Genomic DNA, 13,857 nt, shown 5'->3' on the forward strand with positions numbered 1-13,857 from the left:
ATTGAATGAGTCATCAAACAAGTTACCGTGTTTCCTCAAAAATAAGACCTAGCCAGACAATCAGCTCTAATGCGTCTTTGGAGCAAAATTAAAATAAGACCCGGTCTTATTTTACAATATAAGACTGGGTATAATATAATATAATATAATACTAGGTATAATATAATACTGGGTAATATATAATATAATATAATACCTGGTCTTATATTAATTTTTGCTCCAAAACACGCATTAGGGTTGATTGTCCGGCTAGGTCTTATTTTTGGGGAAACAAGGTAGGTTAGTGGAGAAAACTGAAGATTATAGAAAACACATTTAACATTCATAAATATTGCTTTGGCAATAGCATGTATTTTAGTCAACTAACTGAAAAAATAAACTTTCAAGAAGGATCTCAAGAACCCATCTCAGTTTCCAACCGAAGACCATATTACAATGAAGTATCATTTAAAAACTCTACTCTCTTACCTGATATAAGAAGAAATAGCCTGCAGTTTCACAAGTATATGAAGCATCTCCTGGAACCCCGAGACTCTTTTGTAATCGTTTGACTTCTTCTAAAAGTTCTATTCTTCGAGCCAGGACATAATTAACTCTTCCATACCTAGAAATTTCAATTCAGCAAAAAGGCAAAATTACGTAATGAAGAGAATTTCAAGTTAAGTGTCAACAAAATAGTCAAGAAAATCATAATAGGAACTATAAATGGCCAAATAGAAAAAAGATAGAAAACATAGTTTATGTTTAAATGTAAGTAGTAATTCTTATATTATTTTACTCCGAAGCTACGTAAAGTGTACCCAATGTACAGTGCAAATCTGCAAATGTGTTAGTGGTGTGTGAGGAAGTAAAATCAACTACATCATTCAGTCGGGAGGGTCTATGGGAAGAGCTCAGGCTTATGGAAGTTGTCGCGCTCTACGTGACTGTGAGAACCCTACATGTAAGAACCCTACAGAAAGAACTCTATAATAAAGCTCTAGAGTTCTTAAAACAATGAAAGAAAGGAAACTATAGCACTAAATACACCATTTAGTTCAGCTATCATTTTTCCCCCCCTATTAACAAGACTTTTACAAAGAAGGAAACAGTAGTACATTCTGGTGCTAGTTCATCTCATCACAGACCAAGAACATATAGTTTACAGATTGGCTGCTTTGAATATCACTGTTTTATACTATCGTAAAAGTAGACTTTTAAAGGCTTTGAAAAGTAATTTTAAAATGTATTTGCTTATTCTTTGCCATCCTAGCATGTGGCTTGACATGTGAACCTAGCAGATTCAGAAATATTTGCTGAATGAGTTAGAAAAACTGAAATTTGGAGAGTACATGGCCCAGAGATATAGTTAAGAAGAAAAGGCGTAGAACCAGAATTGGATCCCAAAGCCTGTACATACTCTTCCCACCATGACAAAGTGCCTCCTATAACACTTTAACATTAAAAAAGAGAGTAAAATAACGTAAACACTGTTCTTCTCATGTTTAAAGATTCGACAAAGGAAGAAGTCATGTTCCTGGCTGCCCCAGAGTTCAGAGACTTACCTCTCAGGCAGCAAGCAATACCATGTTTCCCCGAAAATAAGACCTAGCCTAAGACCTATTATTTTACTATAAGACTGAATCTGACATTAATTTTTGCTCCAAAGGACGCATTAGAGCTGATTATCTGGCTAGGTCTTATTTTCGGGGAAACAGTATTCACGAATGAAAAAGAAATATAAGACATGGTATATTTTTAAGAATTTTCTAACTTAGAAGGAAATAAACATTATAGCAGGTAACTTTTTTCTGTTTGCTCATCAATAGTTTAAAACTTTTCCTATAATAAACACCTTGGTAATGAGGAAAAAATTGGGGATGCTTATGAAGAGTTTATAATAAAATGCCAAAATTCTTGTGATATAATGTTAAATTTAAAAAGCAACATACAATGGAACTCTATGTAATACTTGTTCAATTATTCTGTAAATCTAGAACTATACTTAAGAAAAGTTTATTAATTAAAAAAAGTAACATATGTAATTATAAATAATAGCACGATTAGAGTTGATTATTTAAAAAAGACTATCAAACACTTGTTTTGGAGTAACAGAATTATGGATGATCACTCCCTCTCTACTATCTCACTAGATTTAAAATTTTTTCTTTAGGGAAAATGATATTACTTTTACTGTGAAAGAATATTCACTATTTTTTTAAAAAATTATAACAAAGGGAGAGAAATGAAAGAATATGCCCTACTGATCAAGCTCACACATACTAATAAGACCTGGGGCTTGGCTTGTATACCAGAAGGCAAAAAGCATTTTTTCCTAGAAATTTGGTAGTACCTAAGATCATTTTTAAGTAGAATTAGAATTACTTTTGTTCTATTACAATATCCTGTAAAAACTATAAATTCTACTGCAATATAATTACAATTATAATATTTAGCATTCCATCAGCACCTATGTGTTCACCGAATTCTGGATTATTAGATTTTAGATTCTAGCTCACTTTTGTAGTTTAGGTTTAATATAAGGAAATACCCATGGGAAGAATTCAGAGAAGTATCACTGGCTGATCCAATATTAAGATGCTAGAGCCCCAAATATCTTAATGTGCATTGTTTTTTACCCTCGGAATTTTTCAGAGGCTAACAAATGTTTGGTGAGCTTTGTAATACAAGAACTCAAAGTAGGTGCAACATAATAATTCAACACTCTTTTAGGTCTTTTGATGTCTATGATCAATTTAGTCACAGGTCATGTTCATAGCCAAAGTCTGCATTAAATATGTGCAGCCATTAATTATACTTATTGTCTAAAAATGCGTTAAAAATGGATTTAAATATAAATGAAATGAGCCACTGTAACGCAATTTTGAAGGAGAAAAACAAAATACTAGGTTGGTGCAAAAGTAATTGCTGTTTGAAAGGTTAAAAATAATTGCAAAAACCGCAATTACTTTTCCACCAACCTAATACTGATAGGAGAAGAAATCTGAATGGTAAAATTTTAGTCACTTCACAATATGCAATTTTAAACAAACTCCAGCTAAACTGGCAATTAAGCACCTGAAATAATACTTACAACCCCAAAGTTTACACTATCATTAATCTTCAATTGCATTTCATACCTAATTGGTGCCTAAAATATATGCAAATTAAATGTCTAGATGAAACATGAAAAGGAATCATATAGTTATACAATTTGAATTTAGTAATGTTAAAAATTACCTCAATAAATAGAAAGCAAATGGCAATCTGCAATTTTAAAATGATGAACAAAGTAACTCTTCACTGAACTAATTGTGTGCTTGAGGAAAAATGGCATAAGCTCACAGAACTGGAGCTAAGGGAGATCATGACCAGACTTTTAGGTCAACCTACAGTCTATATAGGTTACCCTAGTACCTTTCGGAATTACATTGGATTATTCATTGCTCTCTTCTAGAAGTTCTTTAGTCAAGAAAAAAAGGAGAAGTTTAAAATTTCTTTTGTACACTGTTTCAAAACTCATCCCCATTTGCTCACCTGCTGAAATCTTTCTCTGTCTCCAGCTCTTCTTCTCCATGACCAAGACGCAGGAGGTGGCGCTCGTCAATGTCTAAAGCCATGATTTTCTCGAACAACTGGTTCAGGGCCTGGACAATAAAACAAGAAGGACGATGGTGAATTTTAAAGAATCAGCACTCTTTTTAAAATAACAAAAAATAACATTTAGAAGGATGGGAAGAAAAAAAAAGAGCCAGCCTGCTCGATGGCTTAGGTGGTTGGAGCGCCGTGCTCCTAACGCCAAGGTCGCCAGTTTGATTCCCACACGGGCTAGTGAGCTGCGCCCTCTACAGCTAAGATTGTGAACAACAGCTCTCCCTGGAGCTGGGCTGCAGTGAGCAGCTGGAGGTTGGCGTGAGCTGCTGTGAGAGGCCAACCACGACCAGAGAGCCTGGCGACCAACTGCCTCAGCACAGGGGAGCGCAAGGCTCATAATACAAGCCTGGGCCAGGGAGCTGTGTCCTATACAACTAGACTGCGAAACAACGGCTTGAACCGGAGGAAGGCGGGTACGTGGAAGAAAGGGGGGAAAAGAGCATTGCTCAGTCAGATAAGAATCAAATTGAAAGAAAAGGAAACATATTAGGCCATTTACAATTAACAAAATAGTATTTTTATTAAATTCTGATATTCCTGCCTATGTATACTTGGCCAAATCAATAATTGGAAACCATAAAAACTATCTAAACACTAAATCTCTGCTTCTAATTGATGAAAAGAGAAAGGTTTTGGTTCAGTTCTATTTCCCTCAAGAAGTAACAATTACTAAAATAATTAATAACCACAATAAGTTCCATTTCATGCAACAGAAAGTCCATGGGTTGCAGAGAATTGAAGAGTTTTTGTAGTTGGAGAAGGACTCTCATGTGGTAAATATGTAGGTAGCATACATCACTCATGTGGTAAATATGTAGGTAGCATACGTCAAGAGGACCACAGAGTGGAAATGTTAAGTGCATCATTCAAACTGAAGGCTGAAAGTCTACAGATCTCTATACAACATTGAGCAGAGCACTCATTTATTGCAACTCTTCTGATGAAAGCCACTCAGAAGTCACTCCTTTCTACCTATGAAATGTTCATATTTAGGGTTGACCTCAAATCCTAGTATTATCTGAACATCTGCATTTACAAAGTTTTGAAGAAAGGCAAAAGTATGGGAAGGTACACTAATAAAGACATCATTTAAAAATTAGCTCCCACTAAAATATCTCTCCTAATTTATCATCAGTTTACCCCTACCCATTAAGTACAATCAACATTCAATTAAGTACAACATTCAATCTCATAAATATTACAGTTATATATGGTAAATATATACTTTGTTACCAAAATTCAAGCAATTAGAGCTCAGAAATTGAAGAGATAAACTAAATTTTAAGAAAAAATTCCCCAATATCCAAACTTTTAATACTTTCCATCCAAAACTTGACATCCAACAGAGCAGATCACATCACTACCTAAACAGTTGCTACCCAAATTTGAGAACCACATAGATTTAGAGGGCAAAATATACTCGCACACTGCAATCTCAGAAAAGACTGCAAGATTTCATCATGAATTTGTGATGTTAGAGAATTGCTTGAATTACATATGTAAATCAAGATCTGGCAAACAAAACAGTTGTGGAAAAACAACAATTTGATAGACATCAAGGAAGATGATTTGATTATCAAAGGATCAAAACAGGTGCTTAGCAGGCAATGAAGTCTTAAGCTATTTTTGCAAATTAATCTTCTCTATAATTGTGCTATACTGGTCAACCATTAGTACAGGATACTATGGAAGGTCATTATCAAGTTATGATAAAAGTTATTAAAAAATACTACGTTAAAACAGTAACACATGAATTATTCTTTATTTACTCTAAGAATTTCCAAATAGAAAAAATTACTACAGACTAAATTTTATTGAATAGATGAAAAAATGTCTTTACATAATTTGTTTCTTTTATTAAGATAGTCTCAATTAATCCTATCTCCCACATAATTTTAGTACAACATGCCACCATTACTTATAAACTTCAAAGATATAACATGGTAAGTAAACGACCAGGGTAGTAGTAATTTTTAAAACCTATAGATCAAAAGTTGGTGGAAAACAGAGTAACTGACATTTAGTATTCTAAAAACCCAGTGCTTCTTTGCAGACCAGTTCTTATAGAATTAGTCAACTGAAGTCATCGTTGTTAATATGTATTCACAGAAAATACTTATAAGTACTTTCAGAGGTTTAGACTACCACAAGTTTTATGAGATCTTCAGCATGTTCTGAGTGCTTCCTGTCACGTTCTACATGAGAACCAATAAATGTTACTTGTTCTTGTTCATTTCTATGATAGTGACAGCTTCAGAACTAACACAACACAGATAGATGTAAAGACAATTTTTTAGCCATTATTTACAAGAAAGGAGCTTGTTTTTATTGTTTTAGCTGTTTATAAAGCCTATGTATTGAACCTGCAACCTAAAATAGTCCTTCCATGTAATATAGATGTTCATATGTATATTTCATAAAGATTTAAAATTCAATATAGTATTAATACAGTTTACACTTAGTCTTTCAGGAATATTCATTCTACTAGAAGGAAAATGCTACTAGTAAGGGTTAATACTTTTGATCTCAAAGTGAAAGCTCTAGCTTAGCACAAAAGATGGAGGGCGGGGAAGGCAATTTAATTTAATCTAAATACTTGACTATATATCCAAATATTCTTATTAGCTTTTCCACAGTTTGACCACTCCCCCACCCCGCAATTAGAAATATAAGATTGTTTTTATATTTTCCTCAATATAGTCTGGTCATGACGAGCAATAATCCAAGAATAAGTCAATAAAAACCACTATACTGATGAGTATGTTCATCAGCTTTTCCTGGTATTCTGTGTACCTATGATCAGGTTATCATACAAGCAGAAATTTCCATTGAACTTTCATGCGTTCCCTGCTACCCCCAGGTCTACTCCAGTCATGCGTGCACATGCTCTCTCTCTCACCTGATTAGAATGAGTAACAATCAGAGTCCTCTGCTCTGGAAAATTGTGGTAGATATTGGATATGATTTGAACCGCCACATCTGTTTTTCCTGTACCTGGTGGGCCCACAACCTAAAAAGGAGATGAACACATAGCAAATTACTAAGTTATCACATTGTTAGAAAACTGAAATTCTAAAACTGAAAGATAAAATACAGTCGAAATCTGCTGGATGAGTTCAATAGCATAATGGGCAGGATAGAATCAGTAAACTTCAAGACACATTAATATAAATCACCAACCTAAATAACAAGCAGGAAAAAAAGATTAAAACAAATAATAAACAGAGTCCCATGAATCTATGGGCAACAGTAACAGGTCTAACATTCATATCACTGAAGTTCTAGAAAGAGAGTTAAAAGTATACAGTACAGAAAAAGTCGTATTTGAAGAAACAATAGCTGAAAATTTCCTAAATCTGGCAAAAATCAGTTATGTACGGATTCGAGCTCAGTAAACTCCAAACAGAATAACCCCAAAGAAATCTAAGCCCAGACACATCATAATTAAATGGTTGATAACTAGATAAGCAAAGACAAAAAGTATATAAATAGCAACCAGAGAAAAATGATACATTACATAGCAAAAGGATGCTTCAAATGACTGTGGATTTCTCATCAGAAACCAAAGAAGCCAGAAGGAAGTGGGATAACATTTTTAAAGTGCTGAAAAAACTGTCAATGCAGAATTATATGTCCATTGAAAATTATCTTTAAAGAATGAAGGTGAATCAGAGACATTCTCACATGAGAGAAAACAAAAGATAATTCATTGCTAGCAAACCTGCTCTTAAAAGTGGGAAAAGAAATTCTTGACAGAAAGAAAATGAGCCTAGATGAAACTTAAGATAAAGGATGAATGGTAATAACAGACTATTCTCCTCTAGAGTTCTTTAAAATATATTTGATGTTTGCAACCATAAATTGTAACACTGCCCGATGGCATTTTCAATGTATTTAGATGTAACACATACAACAACAACATAAAAGGGGAAGTTAAAAGGACTTATATGGAGGTAAGGATCCTCCACTCACTTTAAGCAGCAAAATGATGATTCTAAGTAGACTGTGAAAAGTTAATGTATATTGTATTAATAAATTCTCTAGAGCAGCCATTAAGAAAGATTACACAAGAGATAATAAAAGAACAAAATAGGTCAATAAAAATGGAACACTAGTAAGAAATATCCAAATAACTCAAAAGGCAGGAAAGGGGAAACAGGAACACAAAACAAAGTGAATAAACATAAAACAAATAATAAAATGGTAGACCTAAGTCCAAACACATCAATAAATATATCAAATGTAAATGGTCTAAACACACCAATTAAAAGACAGAGACTGTCAGAATAAATAAAACAACCCAACTATATATAGTGTCTAAAGAAACCCATTTCAACTATAATAAATTAGAAATAAAATAATAGGCAAAGCTATATCATGTAAACACTGGAGTGGCTATATAAATATCAAAGTAGGCTTAACAGCACAGAAAATTACCAGTGACAAAGAGAGACATTACATAATGATAAAAGCATCAATTCACCAAGAAGACATAATAACCCTGAATGTGTATGTACAGATCGACAAAGTTTAAAGTTTGTAAAATAAAAATTGACAGAACTGAAAGGAGAAAAAGACAAATACATAATTAGAGTTGGAGACTTTAATACTCCCTTCTCAGTAATTAACAGAAATATTCGGTGGCATATGAGCAAGGATAGAGAAGTACTGAACAATACCATCAACCAAATGAATCTAATTAACATAGGAGGTGTGATCGAAAAATATGGTGAATGTTAAATACAAAAATGTATTACAGTAAAAGACGCATTGTCATTAATCCCCCTCAAAATAATCCCCCTTGCTTCAAACACACGTATCCCATCGTTATTGCCACTTTCTGAAACAGTTCTGGAGGTCTTCTTTCATGAGTGTCTTTAGTTGTGCTGTCACAGCTGCCTCGATGTCCTGAATCGATTCAAAACGTCTTCCTTTCATGGCCATTTTGACTTTAGGGAAGAGCCAGAAATTGCACGGTGCCAGATCCGGTAAATAAGGTGGATGAGGACACACCGTAATGTTTTTGTTTGACAGAAATTGCCACACCAGAAGCGATGAGTGACATGGAGTATTGTCATGATGGAGAATGAAGTAAAGGCACTCACGAAAGAGAACTTCCAGAACTGCTTCAGAAAGTGGCAAGAATGATGGGATAAGTGTGTTCGAAGCAAGGGGGAGAATTTTGAGGTGGATTAATGACAATGTGTCTTTCACTGTAATAAATTTTTTGTATTTAAACACTCACCATATTTTTCAATCACACCTCATGTATCAGGCACTCCTCCACTCCAAAACAATAGAATGCACATTCTTTTCAAATGCACATGAAATAGTCACCCAAGATAGATCATATCCTGAGCCATAAAATGAACCTTAACAAATTTTTAAAAATTAAATTGAAATCATATAAAGTATGTTCTCCGACCATAATGGACTCAGACCAAAAAACAGTAACTGAAAGATAACAGCAAAATCTCCAAAATCTTGGAAATTAAACATACTTCTAAATCAGTTGTCACCAGACATTTTCTGTAAAGGGCCAGCGAGTAAACATTTTAGGATTGTGGTCCATACAATCTCTATTGCAAGTAATTAAACTCTGCTGATGCAGCACAAAAGCAGCCATAAGCAATACGTGAACAAATGAGCATAGCTGTGTTCTAATAAAACTATTTATGGACACTGAAATGAGCAGCAAGAGCTCCACATCCATATAAAAAATCTGACGCACACTTCTAGTCTGTATCCACATAACATTTACAAAATAATTCTCTTACCATAGTTAGCCCAGGCTGCATTCCAGCACGGATGGCCTCTATCTGTGTATGAGTGAACTGAATTGTATTACTGCAAATAAGAATAGATAAAAAGTTAGTTGAAAAAACAGATGAATGACATTTAGTAAAAATTTACATAACAATGACCAGAGGTCCAAACATCTGCTCTGCATTTGTCCCTGTTCTCCCCATCTCTTCTCCCGGCCCACCGTGTGCATGCGCGTGCGTGTTTGGTAAGAAATATGTAACATGAAATCCACCTGCTTAACAAAATGTAAACGTACATTACAGTATTATTAAGTAAAAGCACAACGCTGTATATCAGATCTCTAGAATTTTCACATCTTACATGACTGAACCAACCTCTCTGAATGACTCTCTTCATCCCCCCTCCTTCCATAGACCAATTAAAATTGAATCTTGTGGAAAGAAAAGACTACAGTCATTTTTAAAAAAACCCTCAGCCCATCCCAGACTTCATTTTGGAGTGTCAAGTTATAGTTCCCAATCGAATACCAAATAAAATGCCACCTGATTAGTAATGGCACACATGATGAAGGCAGCTGCTATATGTAACACATGGTCACGAAGTACGAATGCTGTGCCCAAATTAAAGTAGCCCTTTAATATTTTTTTTTAGAGTACCTGGAAATATTTCCTTATGAAATATGACTACAGAATGGCCAAACATGTCTGAGCTACGCAGCCAACTGATAGAAGGAAAGAGGGTATAGCGACAGAAGTTTCCTGGGATTTTTAAAGAATCAGAAAATTTAAAAATATTACCAATCTATATGAAATAGCAAATTATTATTCATTATTACAATTAGCATCGACAGTAAAATTACCGTTTGGGTTGGTTGTAAGGATAAGGACCCCTATTAGGAATAACATGAGGTTCAACAATTAAGATCTTTGCCTCTTCAGCGTCTTCATCTTCCCCATCTGCATCTTTCCTTTTCTTCCCTTTTCCACTTCTTACTGGAAAAGTTATCCTAGAAGACCAAAACCTTCATTCACTTTTACAATTAAGAACGATTTACCAAGTACCTATGTTGTGCGTGACATTGCACAGAGAATGGTCAGATCAGTAAGAAACATTTATGGCTTAAAAGAATTCACTATCTGTACATAAATTCTGAAAAAAAAATTAAAAGCACTAAGACTTGCGTTAAGGGTGTTTAGATTAGAAATGGTCATCTGATTAACACAGCATCAGAGAAAAAACATTTATATCCTTGTGTCACATGTACTGTAAAGTGCTTTACACATGTTCTTCAGCTAATCAGAAAAGGCTTCATGGGCGAGGTGGCATCTAAGATGAGTTTCAAAGAATTCAGACATACAAACATGGATGGCAGACATTCCAGGAAGAAAGAAGTAACTGCAGAAGCTTAAGTGTAAGCAGCCAGCTTTGCTGGAGAGCAGGGTGCAATGGCGACAATACGGCAGAGAAAAAGGCTGCAGTCTCGCTATGGCACCGCTGGAGTATCACGCCTTTAAGGCAGAAGTTCTTGGCCTGGCGTCAGCGATGCCTCAAGAGGCAACTCTTCATAGGTACCTGGGGAGGGCCGAGGTCCAGGACTACTACTCTAAAATTAAAGTAAAAAATTAATTCTCTACGTGCACTTTTCCCAGTCTCTTTCTATTCTGGAAGGACAGATAATATACTGCGCTCCCCCCCACAATGCGCAATGTTAAGAACTAAAAAGGCTGAGGTCAGCCCTTATTTTGATAAGCAACAGGAAAAATCAGCTTTTCAACCAGGGAGTGGAATGACTATAGCAGTAGAGCATGCAATGGGCTCAGGGAGGCAACGGGCAGGAAAGACGCTGCCACCATAAAAATTGAAGGTGACAAGGGCTAGAGAGGTAGCAGTCAGGCCTGACATATTAAAAAAAATATCCTTAAGGCAGAATCTGTAAAACAGAGCAGGAGTTATAGGAGTAGAAAGATTTAAAAATAACGCTGAGATTTCAAAGTGGGGCGACTAGAAGAATGATTTTGCCATTAATAGGATTAGGAAAGTATGAAAAAAGGCTAGGTTTGGGTCTTTAAAGGGTACATGTTTTTAATAGTTAGATTATTATATTTAGACCTAACAGTTAAAAGCTGTATGTACTAATTTCCAACCCGTAGGTTACTGAGTGTTTTGCGATGGAATCCTTAACAATAGAATTCAGGGAACAGCAATCAGCGCTTCAGGTACTTTGTTCTATTTCCACTCAATTTTTAAAACCAAAGCTCCTTTAACACTAAATACAACTATATTGTAAATATTTAAAATTTGTGGAAGCAAGTAAGGTTATGATTTTTTTCCGTAAAAACAAAAAAGTTCAAAATCACATGGCTATGTCTATTAATTAGGAAATACATCAGATTAGCATTTCTTCAGTCGAATGCTATAAATATATTTATATAGTACTCTTCAGACACCAAGCACTTACCGATCTCATAAAAGACCCGCAGCTACTTTTATTGTGGTCTTAAACTAGCTGCTACACAAAGAATTAGAATGAGTCAAATAATTTTCTCCCAGTAACTACACAGTGAAGGTGAGGACTGCCCAAACAAAATACACATATGCTACTCAAAACTTAACTTTAGCTACAGTCCGGACGGTCTAACTCAGACTGACTACAGACAGCCTGGAAGAAGTAGCCCCAGTTCTAACTTTACCTGAAAGGGGGTATCTGGAGAGCAGGGTCATCCACAGTTACTTTCACATTATGACCAGGAAAGCTGGTTTTCAAATGCTCAATGGAGAGAAACGTATCATTGAAATCAAGGGTGGCGATTGGATTGGGCATTTTCGAATAATGTGCACTGCTTGGATCCCCATAGCCTAAAATGATGTCATGCAGCCAGTCAGGTACAACACAGTCCGTATTCATGAGGTTCCGAATCGTCTCCAGCACAGCCTGTGAGCAAAAGCACAGGAAAAGATTTCTCAGGAAGACATCTCAAACATTTGCAGTTCAGTGGAATGCAGAGCTGGCCACGCTAACCCAGAATTCCCAAGTGTTTCAGGGCAAGAAGCTATTTTCTGCTGACAGGTGCTTGGCTAGACTGAATCAACAGCTATATTTTCAGCTGACACCATACACTGAGTTAAACAAAAGACCAAACTTAGCAAGAACAGTTTATCCATTAGGAGTTCATTTAGACAGAATGTCATACATGAGTTTACCATTTGACTTCTGTTGAGAAGCATGAAAATCCAATCAGGTCAGCACAACAGCAAAAAAAACATTGTAGAACAAACCCTTAAAGAAAATGCTTCCTCTTAGAAGCTAAGGGGGTTTTCTCCCCTTTATACTCCATAGTTCCTCAATACTAAGAACACACACCATCAGAAGCACATTAATGTATGCCTCAATTGTGAAACATCTCACAATTTAGAAATATTAATTTTTTTAAATTAAAAAAATTGGGTGACAATGGTTACTAAAATTACACAGGTTTCAAGTGTACAGTTCTGAAAGCAACAAAGGAATAAGACAAACAAATGAAGGTATAAAAACTCATAGACACAAACAATAGTTTAGTGGTTACCAGAGGAGAGTGGGGGGCGGGATAGTGGATGAGGGTAAAGGGGATCAAATATATGGTGATAGAGGGAGAACTGATTCTGGGTGGGGGACACACAATTTGAGATACAGAAATATTAAAATTAGCATTGTTAGATGTAAGACATAAAAATAAAGTGAAAATGATTAAAATGAAATATCAAATTTGAGGATGAAAGAATCAGGACTACAACAAAAGGTCATTACAGTAGTTAAAATATACATTGCCAAAATTACTAAATGCCAAGGCAAATTCTTAGAATTACCAATCATTATTTCAACAAAATGATCTATGAAAATCAGAAAGCTAGGCTATTCATTCCCCTGGAGGGAGACTGTCTAGGAAAAGGCAACCGTTTGTGCAAAGGCGTGGATTAGTAAAGAACAGCAAAAAGGTCGGTGAGACTGGCAGGGAGTGAATAAGGGAAAAGGGTTAGAAAATGATGTGGAGACGTAGCCGGAAGACAGGTAATGAAGGGGCCCCTGGGATTATGTAACAACTTTCACTGCGATGGGAAACCACTAAAGAGTATTGCACAGGGGTACCCAGGCATAACTGACATTCAGTCGCTATGTGGAGGAGCTGCCTAACATGGCAGCAGGATGTGAGAGATGAAGGTGTCTTGGACTTGGCATCAGTGGAGACGGTGAGCCAATCAGACTGACTGGTGAACTGGATGTGGAGTGTGAGACAAAAGAAATCAAGGGTACTTCCATTGTTTTGTTTTCAACAAGGTGAGATGGGGAACAAACTGCTTTGTATGTGAAGTTTTCTCTTTTTAATCACAACAATGGGTAAAAAAGGTAATAAAGCGATAATGCTGAAGAAGCACTGTGTTTGGGAGAGAGAGAAAGGCACTTGGGCACAAGCCAGTGTT

The 13,857-nt window shown here is 35.6% G+C and overlaps 1 protein-coding gene across 1 annotated transcript in view; it reads right to left on the bottom strand.

The window, feature by feature from the left end:
* AQR (aquarius intron-binding spliceosomal factor) overlaps positions 1 to 13,857 on the bottom strand; it is an 87,539-nt gene that overhangs the window by 26,707 nt on the left and 46,975 nt on the right. Inside the window, exons 20-25 of the mRNA XM_019725550.3 lie at positions 12,090 to 12,331; positions 10,259 to 10,405; positions 9,411 to 9,480; positions 6,533 to 6,643; positions 3,517 to 3,626; positions 469 to 604 (exon numbers count right to left, since the gene is read on the bottom strand). Of these exons, the coding sequence (XP_019581109.3) occupies positions 469 to 604; positions 3,517 to 3,626; positions 6,533 to 6,643; positions 9,411 to 9,480; positions 10,259 to 10,405; positions 12,090 to 12,331 (816 nt within the window). The remainder of the gene's footprint in view (positions 1 to 468; positions 605 to 3,516; positions 3,627 to 6,532; positions 6,644 to 9,410; positions 9,481 to 10,258; positions 10,406 to 12,089; positions 12,332 to 13,857) is intronic.

The sequence above is a fragment of the Rhinolophus sinicus genome, chromosome 3, assembly GCF_057876585.1.
Source record: "Rhinolophus sinicus isolate RSI-liver-muscle chromosome 3, RSI-T2T, whole genome shotgun sequence".
Lineage (NCBI taxonomy): Eukaryota > Metazoa > Chordata > Mammalia > Chiroptera > Rhinolophidae > Rhinolophus > Rhinolophus sinicus.